The 13,299-nt window shown below is 44.1% G+C and overlaps 1 protein-coding gene and 1 non-coding gene across 2 annotated transcripts; both read right to left on the reverse strand.

Annotated features, from left to right (window-relative positions):
- Positions 1 to 7,196: 7,196 nt before the first annotated feature.
- Positions 7,197 to 7,899, reverse strand: LOC125534176 (putative invertase inhibitor). Its single transcript, XM_048697457.2, has one exon. It carries the CDS (start codon positions 7,886 to 7,888, stop codon positions 7,358 to 7,360), a length of 531 nt encoding a protein of 176 aa, XP_048553414.1. The 5' UTR covers positions 7,889 to 7,899; the 3' UTR covers positions 7,197 to 7,357.
- A 1,094-nt stretch (positions 7,900 to 8,993) lies between these two features.
- On the reverse strand, positions 8,994 to 12,093 carry LOC125539819 (uncharacterized). Its single transcript, XR_015617429.1, has 3 exons — positions 11,728 to 12,093; positions 11,368 to 11,594; positions 8,994 to 9,670 (listed from the first exon to the last, which is right to left on the reverse strand). It is a non-coding gene; the product is annotated as an uncharacterized LOC125539819 (transcript).
- Between the last annotated feature and the right edge of the window lie 1,206 nt (positions 12,094 to 13,299).

The following is a 13,299-nucleotide window of genomic DNA, read 5'->3' on the forward strand; positions in this document are numbered from 1 at the left end:
TCAACTATTTAGGTATTATAGATTATAGATATGGTTCTGGTTTATTCAGGTATTATAGATATGGTTCTGGTCTAGTTGCCATTTACTTCATTGCTACCCCCCACCATCTCAACATACATTCATTCACACACATATAGCAATCATAGATAAAATAGACCCATCGAGCTGTTAGTGATCATAGAATAATTGGGCGAAAACATTTACACTGGTTACGCTGACTGTTCATACAACGTACTAGTGAAGGATAATGTATCTTTAGGATCAGCAAAGATATAGTTGGAATCTACAGAATATAGATGTACATGAAGATATGGTGCATCGTACACACTGCTTGAATTTAGTCCATTTTGGGCAGCCTAATAACTATTTCAGAAATTCCTAATAAATCCTAGAGGCCCACTTAGCCCATTTGTGCAAGGCAAGGGATACTATTAAATTTTAGTCCCACATTGCTAGTTTAGTGGGAGTTGGACCTCCTTATAAGGGAGGTTCTTTTCCCACTTGTACGAGCATGAGAACAAGAGGGATATTCACGCGCACTCCTCCTCCGCCGCCCGCCTCGCCACGCCACGCCACGCCTCGCCTCATCATGACGCGCCGCGGGTTGCGGGAACGAGCCGATGTCTAAATTTTTGCCACGCACTACGGGTATACGAAAGGTCACTCAGGAGCTGAAAAGTTTTTGCTGTAGTGGATATTGAATACGAACGCTGCACCCTTCGGCTGCTGTCTGTTCGTTTCATCTCCCGCGTTCCCTTCAGCTCCCGGCGCAACCTCTCGCCTCCTCCTCTTGCGCCTATAAAAGGGAGGTCGATCCTCTCAGAGAGACGCACCAGAACTTCTCCTTCCTCACGCCACCGGTTCCAATCTCTGAGTTGCTGTTGTCTTCCTCATCCCGGCTGGCGGCGTGCACCGCAGGTCGGGACAGTAGGCCTCCAAAACCGCACCTCTTTGAGTCCTGTACGGGAGAAGGGTGATAAGGTTTTTGGGGAGCGCTCTGCGCGACTACTGACTGACTCCTTCGTCACGGACGCCCCGGACTCCGACGACTACTTCCCCGACGTCGACAACCTCCTCGACGACATGGCTGGCGAGGACACCGACCCCAAGTGCAGTGCTACTGCCGCTGCTGTCCCGTATGTGTTCTTCTTTCTGTTAGATATCCTACCACAGTTTCTCGTACTAGTACTTGCCCTAAATATGTTAGGTTCTACTTCATATATGCAACTAGTTCTACTGTCTGCTATAGATATGATAAGCTACGGTTCATATATGCAGAAGCTATTTTCCTTCTCTCTGTCAGAACGCATGACTTGTTTTATCTCTACTTTATTAGTCATGCTTTATCTAGTATTTCTGTTAATAAAATCACTCGGTAAATTGCTCATATTTCCAACAATCCAAAAACCTTATTATAGGCAATTTACCCCGAGTGGTTTTGCTGCTTCCATGAGACCTCCTATGTTTGAGGGTATCCACTATAAGAGGTGGCGCGTGAGAGCAGTGTTATGGTTTCAAACCATGAGTTGCTATGACGCCACTCTCGGCAAACCTGAAGGAGAGCTTGATGCTCAACAGGCACAAGCTTTTCAGAAAACGGATACTCTGTTTAAGGCTGCTCTCTTGAGTGTTCTTGGTGAGAACATAGTTGATGCTTATGCGTCAGTTGATAATGGAAAAGATATGTGGGATGCACTCGAGGCCAAGTTTGGGGTCTCGGATGCTGGCACTGAGCTGTACATCATGGAGCAATTCTATGATTACAGGATGACTGAAGAGCGCTTCGTGGTTGAGCAAGCTCATGAGATACAGTCATTTGGAGCACTTCAGTTGTATGCTACCGGACAAGTTTGTTGCCGGAGGTATCATCACTAAGCTTCCTCCTTCATGGAGGAACTTTGCTACCTTGCTGAAGCATAAGAGGCAGGAGTTTTCCGTCCCGGATCTCATTGGCACTCTTGATGTGGAAGAAAAGGCGAGAGCAAAGGACACACGTGCTCGAGGTATTGAGGGAGGATCTAGTGCCAATGTGGTACAGAAGCAGAACTTCCAACCCCACAAGTTCAAGAACAAGAGCAAGTTTGATGGAAAAGCAAAGTTTGATGGGAAGAACAAGGCTGTGCAACACACGAACTTCAAGAAGAAGAATGGCAAGAAGAAAGGTGCTTGTCATGTGTGTGGGGATCCTGATCATTGGGCTCCTAGTTGCCCTAATCTCTATGACAAGCGTTATCCTGGGAAAGGCGGCAAGACCGCTAATGTTTTCATTGGAGACACTGACATGAAGGATGCTGGGTATGGTATATTTCCCACTATTCTTTCAGTATGTCATTCTCCTGACTGGTTGATTGACACGGGTGCTAATGTGCATGTATGCAGTGATAATTCCATGTTTTCGTCTTATCAGACCGCAGGGACTTCAACCATGCTGATGGGCAACGGTTCAAGTGCTTCTGTTCGTGGTGTTGGCACGGTCGATCTGAAGTTTACTTCAGGGAAGATCATGCGGCTGAAGAACGTGCATTATGTCCCCTCCGTCAATAAAAATCTTGTTAGCGGATCTCTTCTGTGTAGAGTTGGCTACAAGCTTGTCTTTCAGTCGAATAAATTTGTAATATCCAAGTATGGAACCTTTGTTGGTAAAGACTATGACTCAGGAGGTTTGTTTCGTTTATCCTTATCAGACGTTTGCAATAAAGTTGTTAATCATATTTGCAACAATAGTGAATTCAATGTGTGGCATTCACGTCTTTGTCATGTTAACTTTGGTTGCATGTCGCGACTAGCGAAGTTGAACTTAATTCCTAGTTTCACCACCGTCAAGGGATCTAAGTGTAAAGTGTGTGTGCAAGCTAAGCAACCTCGTAAGTCTCACACGACTGCGGAAATAAGAAATCTTGCACCATTAGAGCTCATACATTCAGATCTATGTGAAATGAATGGTGTGTTGACAAAAGGTGGAAAGAAATATTCCATGACATTAATTGATGACTCCACTAGATACTGCCGTGTGTATCTTCTGAAATCTAAGGATGAGGCTTTGAACTTTTTCAAGATCTATAAAGCTGAAGTGGAAAACCAACTTGATCGAAAAATCAAGAGGCTTAGGTCCGACCGTGGTGGAGAGTATTTTTCCAATGAGTTTGATGCTTTTTGTGCGGAACATGGTATAATCCATGAGAGGACTCCTCCCTACTCACCTCTGTCAAATGGGATGGCCGAAAGAAAGAACCGTACTCTAACTGATTTGGTTAACGCCATGTTAGATACATCGGGTCTCTCCAAGGCATGGTGGGGGGAGGCGATATTGACAGCATGTCATGTCCTGAACCGAGTCCCCACAAAGAACAAAGAGATAATTCCATTCGAGGAATGGGAGAAGAAAAGGTTAAAACTCTCTTATCTGCGAACATGGGGTTCTTTGGCGAAAGTCAATGCTCCAATTTCAAAGAAGCGGAAGCTTGGACCAAAGACTGTGGATTGTGTTTTCCTGGGATATGCTTTTCATAGCATTGGCTATAGATTCTTGGTTCTAAAATCTGAGGTACCTGACATGCATGTCGGTACGATCATGAAGTCGAATGATGCGACCTTCTTTGAAGATATCTTTCCCATGAAGGATATGGCTACCTCATCTAATCAGGAGATGCCTAGTTCATCGAATTAGGAACCAGTTACAATTACCAAACTTGCCATTTCGATAGAACACTTTGAAAGTCTTGTGGAGGAGAACAATGAAGTTCCTACTAGGAGCAAGAGACAAAGGATTGCAAAGTCCTTTGGTGATGATTTTCTTGTGTATCTCATAGATGACACTCCCAGTTCTATTTCAGAGGCCTATGCATCTGAAGATGCTGACTACTAGAAGGAAGCGGTTCGTAGCGAGATGGATTCCATCTTGGCGAATGAAACCTGGGAGATAACTTTCAGAAAACTTGCAGTTCAAGGCCCAGTCCACTGTTCAAGTTGCTTACTAGTGTAGCATAGAGTTCTAGGTGGAAGTTCAACTTAACATTTTCCACTGCAGTACCGGTATATAAAACAGTGTTTTGGAACCAAAGGCAAATTTCTGTGTGCCTCTGGGATCTGGTGGGGGATTGCTGAAATTTAGTCTATATTGGGGCAGCCCAATAACTATTTCAGAAATTCCTAATAAATCCTAGAGGCCCAGTTAGCCCATTTGTGCAAAGCAAGGGATACTACTAAAGTTTAGTCCCACATTGCTAGTTTAGTGGGAGTTGGACCTCCTTATAAGGGAGGTTCTTTCCCCACTTGTATGAGCATGAGAACAAGAGGGACATCCACACGCGCTCCTCCTCCGCCGCCCGCCTCGCCACGCCGCGCCGCGGGTTGCGGGAATGAGCCGAGCCGATGTCTAAATTTTTGCCATGCACTACGGGTATACGAAAGGTCACTCGGGAGCTGGAAAGTTTTTGCTGTAGTGGATATTGAATACGAACGCTGCACCCTTCGGCTGTTGTCTGTTCGTTTCATCTCCCGCGTTCCCTTCAGCTCCCGGCGCAGCCTCTCGCCTCCTCCTCTTGCGCCTATAAAAGGGAGGTCGCTCCTCTCAGAGAGACACACCAGAACTTCTCCTTCCTCTCGCCACCGGTTTCAATCTCTGAGCTGCTGCTGTCTTCCTTATCCCGGCTTGCGGCGTGCACCGCAGGTCGGGACAGTAGGCCTCCGAAACCGCACCTCTTTGAGTCCTGTATGGGAGAAGGGTGATAAGGTTTTTGAGGAGCGCTCTGCGCGACTACTGACTGACTCCTTCGTCACGGAGGCCCCAGACTCCGACGACGACTTTTTCCCGACGTCGACAACCTCCTCGACGACATGGCTAGCGAGGACACCGACCCCAAGTCCAGTGCTACTGCTGCTGCTGTCCCGTATGTGTTCTTATTTCTGTTAGATATCCTGCCACAGTTTCTCGTACTAGTACTTGCACTAAATATGTTAGGTTTTACCTCATATATGCAACTAGTTCTACTGTCTGCTATAGATATGATAAGCTACGATTCATATATGCAGAAGCTATTTTCCTTCTCTCTGTGAGCAGAACGCATGACTTATTTTATCTCTACTATATTAGTCATGCTTTATCTAGTATTTCTGTTAATAAAATCATTCAGTAAATTGCTCATATTTCCAACACATACATCATACATAATCTCGTTTGTTTTTTCCTGTGCACCACAAGACAAACTTGGTGGAACCTTCCTGATCAAATTCAACGTGTACCGACAGGTTCGGATCAACAGACTTCATATCTTCTAAAAGTTGACAGTCTTATCCATGTCATCCGTTATTGTACCTTGGGCTATCCTTGAGCAAAGATACCTTAAATTCTGCTTACGGAGCGGTGCGCCGGTCTGATCTCCACGTGTTGCATTGATAATATTGTGTACCTTGCTAAGGCCTTCCTGAGGCTGATGTTATTCTCCCTGAGATTCTTGATGAAATTCATAAGAACCGGACTGATCTGACTATGTGAATTCTGCCTTGTATCCTGACGACTTGAAGACAGAGGCTGGCTGTGTTTGTTACTGAATATGCTAACATGCCAACCATGATCCTTCATGTGGAGGAGCCGCATCCTCGCCTTGCGCTCTGTTTTGTACCGAAAAAATAATTCTATTTGTCTGGTTTACCCTGCACACCACAAGCACAAAGAGACAACGGCAAAGCTAATGTCTACAATATAAATGCCAAGCGATTTCCAATCATGAAAGAATCCAAATGCTTTAGATGGTCCCTCTTTCCTCCTATGATGTAAGAGGAGTATTTGATCTCAACTGTTCGTTGGTCAAGGGCAAGTCTGGACATGTAAACTTTCTCAACTATGGCAAGTTACTTGCTAAAAGGAAATCTTTTGAATGGATCAATCATTTCGCCAATATCGGTATAAATTCTCATGATTCATCACATACATAAGACTTGTTTTTGGAAGAAGAAAATATATTCTTTCATAGAGACCACGATCTCATTTCTTGAAAGGTATAGTTAATTGTCATCCTTCAAGAACCATCATATACATATATTTTTTCACACTTTACATTACTCCCTTCATTCCCTTATACAAGGCCACTATGAAAAATACATTTTGCATCTATACAAGACCAGCAACATAATCGAGGCAAAAGTTAATAATGTTTTCTCGTACCAGCAACTTATTTAATACTTGCATGCATGCAATCATAATGACACTCTGCTAGTTCCTTCCCTTTTCTTCCTTGCATGAAAGCGTCGTATACTAATGATCCCGGTTAACTAAAAGAAAAGTTGGCTTACAAAACAGTCATTAAATTTTACCTTGGTAGTACCTATAATCTGAGTTTGTGGCCTTGTATAAGGGAATAAAGGGAGTATCATATATTATTTGTATCAGCTCAAGAAATGATCATTGAAAAAGGTTGGGAGAAGATTAAACAAATATTAGTAATTTGACAAATGTGCTATCCGGGTTACATGTGCGTATGTATTTTACGAACCTTTTGGCGCTTAATCAAAATGGGCATGGAAAATAAAGCTCAATCTGCGAGGATGTAACAGAGCTAAAAGTGGAAGAGAACAGATTGCAATTAGTATAATGATATTTCTTTTCTTTTATTGTCTCACTTTAAGATGTAATCATTTAGTTCCTTGTTTATGTAAAGTGCAAATTCTATTTTGGCCTTGTAAAGGAATTGATAGATTCTTACCTGCCAAGAGGTAAGACGCATTCGACCCATTGGATTGGGAAAAATTGATGTCTCATATTAACTTGACCATCTTAAATTTGCTCATCACGAAATGGGGCAACAAGAAGTATGTAGTTCTACTGAACCTTCAAGCATTTCGTGCATCAGCTGGTAACGCCGTCCATCTCCCCATCTGGATTTTCCTTGACAAATTCCGAAACCATTCTCCCAAGTGAATATGTTTGTACACTTCTCCCAAAAACCTTCTAACGAACTGACCAATTGAGCGACGACCACAGCCTGTCGCACCAAGACGTTTCAATCCCTGAGAGCTTAGTACTAGAGAAATGTCTAACAGCTCCCGGGTGCCACTACACCCTCATGAATAGTATTATCGTCTAGACTGATGTGTGAATATCCCGATGAGGCCATGATCACCGCGATCACAAGCAGATTGTGTGACGTTCAGTTAGTTATTGCTATTTAAAAAAATCGCCACATGATAATTTCATGAGAAAACTCTGACCCAAATGGCCAGATGAACGGATGAATTAAAAAATACTCCCTTCGTTTTAAAATAGATAACTCAATTTTGTATTAACTTTAATATAAAGTTAGTATAAAATTGGATCATCTATTTTGAAACGGAGGGACTAATTCGCTTCTAATCAAGCTACTTATAACGAGTGCACTATATCGAGCGTGATATAGACCTCCTTAGTGAACTCGGAGTCCTCGGCGACGAGCGGCGACTCCACGCCCGTCTCCTCGAACCCGGTCTCGCAGGTGCGGGGGGCGCCCAACGCGCCGTTGACGTACGCCGCCGCGTCCGCTTTGCCTCGCGGTGTGCCCGCCGCGACGCCTTTAGCCGCACGATCGAGCTCGTCCACGGCCTGCGAGTACAATTGCTCACAGTCGTCGAGGCCCATCTGGATGCGCTTGTCCTTCTCCGAGGCCACGAGGGCGTGGATGCGGTCGACGATGCTGCTGGCCGCCGCTCCGGCGAGCTTCGACGCGATGACGGCCAGGCCACGCTTGTCGGCGGTGGCGCTGTCCTTGCTGGCCTGGAAGAACTTGATGCAGTAGTCGTAGCCGATGCCCGGGTGGCCGGCGGCGAAGGATTTGCACGTGTCCTCTAAGACGGAGGCTCTGGACGAGGCGATGACGAGGAGGAGGACGAGGCAGGGGATGGATCGTGAAGGCCCCATGGTTTTCGACGTTTGTGTTGGTAGCAAGCGGCCGGGATTGTGTGTACTGTAGATGGTATATATGTGCAAGACCGTCGTCGAGATAAATGGGAGGGAAATGGCAGGCATTGATTTCTTGCTGTAATGGTTTCTGGAGGGTTTGATTTCTTGCAGTAAATAAGAGCATAATTTATTTACTTCCAGAGATACAGGGAATTATGCTTCCCTTCCTATTAGTCCACGATCGACCATCCGATAAGCTGTGCGCTGGTCGTCCGATTGGCTAGTAATTAAACTCACGCGCGTGATTTCTGGATTCAAATCGGTAATTTATTCGTGTACGTGCATGGCCATACGTAATTCCTCTTTTTGCTAGGAGGGAGTAAACCGTAGTAGAACACATTCTTTGAGCAACTTGAGAGGATTTGGCTTTGACTCTACATATAACAGTACAAATGGGGATTATGTTTCAGGCCTTGCCTATTCCAGTCAACATCAGTGCTTTGTACAACCTTTTCTTCTGTATAAAGTGCATCTCAGTTTGATGAGATTTAGACCTGCCTTGTAGTCCCTCCGTTCCTAAATATAAGTCTTTATAGATATTTTACTATAGACCACATATGGATGTATGTAGATGCATTTTAAAGTGTAGGTTCACTCATTTTGCTTCGTATGTAGTCCACAGTCGAATCTCTACAAAGACTTATATTTAGGAACGGAGGGAGTAGCATGCATGAGAATGTGGCATAGCTCAAACTCGTCGTCCGGTATCCTAGCTCGACAAAACGCACTTACCGTTTGCTCCAAAATTCCCTGCTTTTCAAATAGACCCATTAGCTAGTTTCCAGAGAGGTATTCTCTACAACATTCACAGCAAAGTAACAACAGTACACGTTTAAGGCCACAAATTAGATAATACTCCTCCGTTCCTTTATATAAGTTGTATTTGTTTTTTCAAAAGTCAAACTAGTGCATGTTTAACCAAGTTTTAAAAAAAATCAATATCCACAATACGAAATTTAATCATTTGATCCATCATGAAAAGAAGTTTCATATTTTATCTATTAGGTCTTGCAGATGTTGTTATTTTATTCTATAATCTTGGCCAAACATTTGAAAGGTTGACTTGCATGGAAAACAATACACCTTATAGGAGCAACACATAAACAACGCCACATATGCCAAACTGATTTACTACATGTCACCAGTTCAGAAGAAGCGACCAAGCAACAGTGAATCGCATCTTACAAAACCCGACATCACAAATATCCTCACCTCTACCTGCTTTTCCAGGTACAAATCTTACTTGATATTTCACAGCCTTGCCATCACCTTGCCAGACATCCACACCAAGTGTCAGCTCTCCATCCGCTTCGACAGAAACAACACATCGTGAAAACTCAATTGCCCCATTGTTAGTAACAGGCACCATGCCATCCTGAGAATCAAGTAGCACCATCTCCAGATCATCGAGACTGGCCATACGTGCAGCAAATCGACCGTGATGGCCAGTTGGCCAGTTGGCCAGGATCTCTCAACAACTTGGACAGCGATAGTAGCCTCTACTGTCTTTGCAAGATGGCCAACCGTCACCTCCACTGTGCTTAGCTTAGAAGAGTAAGTGTGGCAATGAACTCCTTGGCGGCGATCACCAGGAAGATAGTACTTGTCCTCGATGACTAGAAGGCTTAAGAGTTTATCTTCAGACGGCGTGTCACCCTTCACTTTTAGTTCAACCTCGTAGTTGACAGGATCAACGATCACAACAGCACGACTTGGACCGGTCAACAATAGAGAGGCATCCTGCATTATGATGTTTCAAAATAATCAAATTTGGCTTTCTAGTGGATAAGATAACCAAACATGAAAATTCAGTAAAATGTCACTTGCGTCATTGTTCTATAGTGAGAATGAAGACATTTAACATGAATTGTACTGATCATCATCCCTATGGAACAATAAAGTATCTCAGATGCCTATCGTTATTAATCAGACAGGACATAGCAAGCAACTAGAAACTAGATTGAAAGCGACAAATAACACCATCCAGGATCTAATCTGTCTTGGAATTTGGAAGGAACCAAAACAAATCCGATAACAAAAATCATACCATCCAGGGATCTAATGTCTGTTAGAACTTAGAAGGAACAAAAACGAATCTGATAGAAAAATAAGAGGGCTGTCTCTTTTTACATAGGACGTTTAGTTGCAAAAACATTCACATAATTGAGATACTGGGAATTTCGGCATGTTTGCCTCATGCGCTACAAATACAGAAAATGTTACGTTTGGTTACAAAAAGGCTACACTTGTTGTATTTGCAAAAAAGGCTACAAATACAACCAGGGCATGCCCAAAAGGCTGGTAAGCTGGGGGCGAGGTCTGATTGCAACAACACTAGTTGCCTCTTATTTGAAAACATAGCTACACTTGTGTTTGGTTACGCCCCACTCCGTACACTCAATTTTTCTATATGGTAACCACAATAAAACATATATTTTCTGCAGTCTGCATGAAAAGGAATAAAATAGGCGGACACAAATAATTCTGGTAGCTATTGATTATAGACTTGGATCCTTTATCACTAGTTTAAGAAAGAAAAGATCCACCTATGCGCTTGAAATGTACTCCCTCCGTTCCAAATTACTCGTCGCAGAAATTGATGTATCTAGAACTAAAATACATCTAGATACATCCATACCTGCGACAAGTAATTTAGAACGGAGGGAGTATCAGAAATAAGCTGATTTCTGAACTATACTTCTTGCTTGATTGTTTCTAGTGTACCCCTTGTTTCCAGTGTATACAGGACATGTTCAAAACATCATGACTCGAACTCAAACTACAATGCTTCATCATAGATAGTACTTAATACTAAAAGAACCTTCCTTATGTATGTCATTTGTACCATACAGCATTGTAATTCCAGTAAACTAAAAAAATCGAAAACTACCATGCATCATGGAAAGCACAAATACCATCAGCCTAGTGCTGTCATAACTTTTGATCAAGCACCGTACATGTAGTGCTTGGTTAGTTCAGTTATTATCAACATCTATCATACTAAGTCACTGTATACAGCATTGCTGGATGAGCGTAGACTAATGTAGTACTTGGTTAGTCCCATCACTATCACACCTAATTTTTTCCTTTCAGATATGCATATATCATTTCTATTCTCTTCCATGCATGTTTTTGCACAGGCTCAGCTATCTGTGATGTTCCATTCAACCAAAAATACTGTATTTTGAACAACAAAAGTAATTATAACTAGTAGGGAGTAAGAGAGTTTGGTCATCATGTGAAAGATACCGATTTCAAAGAAGTTCGTCAGTTGATCTAACCGCGGTGTCTAGAATTGGTAGTTGAAATATCTTATGAATCACCAACAAAAATATGCAGACTATAGCAAATTAGCAGTGACCGGACATAAGCATATATAGCATGCCTATGGTTGTGGAGATTATATAGCATCAACTAAGAATTCATCTAGGACATACCCATGAGGTGAGCCTCTGGCAATTGTCTCTGGTGCGGTTGAAGAGGAGGTTACGATTGCGGTCAATTGAATCCCGTGCGGCACCCATGCCGTAAACATCGAGCGGCCAATCCAGGCTATCATCTAATTGTGTCACCTTCACCGAGAAGATGACCACGGCATTAGCATAACCGACGCCGGCAAAGGGCGGTGGCGGCTCGTCGGTGTATCGCATTGGCTTTATAGACGCTGCACGATCAAAATTCAGGTTAGCAATTCGTCCATGATTTGATGATAAATCCTAGTCATATGCGGAATCGAAGAAGAAGAGGGATCGAGGTGGCTTGGATCAGAGGAGTGAGGATCGGAGACGGATGCTTACTGGCTTCCTCGTAGGAGCCGCATAAGCGGGAGAAGGTCGAAATCCAGTTGTCGCGGTACCGCATCGCCACGGCGGCCTCCTCATCCTCACGTTCCGCCGCGTCCGCCGCCGCCTCTGCGGCCACCTGCGCCCGGCGTTTCTCCTCGTTCGCCTCCAGCAGCAGGCGGCGCTTCCTCGTCCACTTGTCCTCGCGGTTCCCCCTCGCGGCTCTCCACTGCCTGCGGTTCATCCGCGGCGGCGCCTTCGCTTCTTCTGCCTCCGCCTCCATCCACGCCGGCGTCGGAAAAGCAGGTCGGGTGTGGCGGCGGGGTCGGGGTAGGTCTTTTTTTTTAGGTGTCGGAGTCGGGGTAGTTTTTCTTTCGAGGTGCACGGCGGAAAGGATAGGGCCAGAAGCGCTGGTCCAGTAAACTTTTTCGCTAGCCGTAAGCTGGCCCATTAAATTCGCCGATCAGATCAACGGGCCTGCGGCCCAACTAGTGTCAAGGAAGTCTAAACATGAAAGGCCTTAGGACAAATGGCGCGCTGCATGAGCGCCATTTGTTGTGACCCGGAAGTTTTTTCTTTTTTCGTAGATTCATTTATTCAAAAAAAAACTTTTTAACCGTGCGTCGAAATCTCGAATCGTTTTCACCGTTGGATTCCTTGGATTGAGATCTTCAAAACTAGATTTCATGTTAATAGGTTTTGATGAACTTTTTTCACGAAAAAAGAAAAAAATATGCCTTCTGCCTAAGGAGAAAAATACGTTTTTTCGTTTCCAAGAGGCGCGACTCGCGAAAGAAAGAAAAAAGAAACATGTTTTTTTCATGAAAGCAAAACCGTGCCACTCACGAAAGAAAAGGAAAGTGTTTTTCTTTCGTTTTCGAGAGGCACGGCCGTGCGTCTCGTGAAAGCAAAACCGTGTCTCTTCGCAAAAAAAGAAAGAAAAATAAAACACGCTTTTATTCCGTTTTCGAGAGGCACTGCCTTGTCTCTCGGAAATGAATAAAATATGTTTTTTTTCTTCCCTTGTCTTTCACGAAAGCAAAACTGTGCCTTTCGTAAAAGGAAAGAAACACATTTTTTTGTGTGGCGATCCAATCTCAGATGGTCAAATCTCTGTGCATAAGTGTCATCCCTGCATCGGTAATGTTGACACACGCAGTATTCGAAGGATTTATAACAGAGTGCAATCACACACTTATTACATCGAATATCTCAAAAGAGAACTTATTACAATAAATATGACTTAAGGCCATCTAAATAGGGCGCTGCTACAAATCAGCCGGATGATTTCTCAGAGAAATCATCCGCCTGTTCAGCCATCCGATCAGCGCGCTAGGCCGTTGGACCACAACAACGCCACGGTAGCAGCACATCACGACAACTTCAAAGATGTGGCATTGCAGCACTGTGCGGTGCTATAACCATCACCGACGCCGTCCGACGAGCTCCACTACAACTCCGGCCGGCTCCATTGCAGCCCGGCGGAGCTCCAACGCAGCATCGACGCTCTGACGAAGCTCTATTGCAACTCCGGCGGAGCTCCAACGCAGCACCGACACTCCGGCGAAGCTCCATTGCAACTCCGGC

The sequence above is a fragment of the Triticum urartu genome, chromosome 2A (genome assembly GCF_056163025.1).
Source record: "Triticum urartu cultivar PI428250 chromosome 2A, HENAU_Tu73, whole genome shotgun sequence".
Classification (NCBI taxonomy): Eukaryota; Viridiplantae; Streptophyta; class Magnoliopsida; order Poales; family Poaceae; genus Triticum; species Triticum urartu.

Bases quoted from the DNA above. Each gene is read 5' to 3' on its own strand.
- LOC125534176 (XM_048697457.2), bottom strand. From the start codon at position 7,888: ATGGGGCCTTCACGATCCATCCCCTGCCTCGTCCTCCTCCTCGTCATC.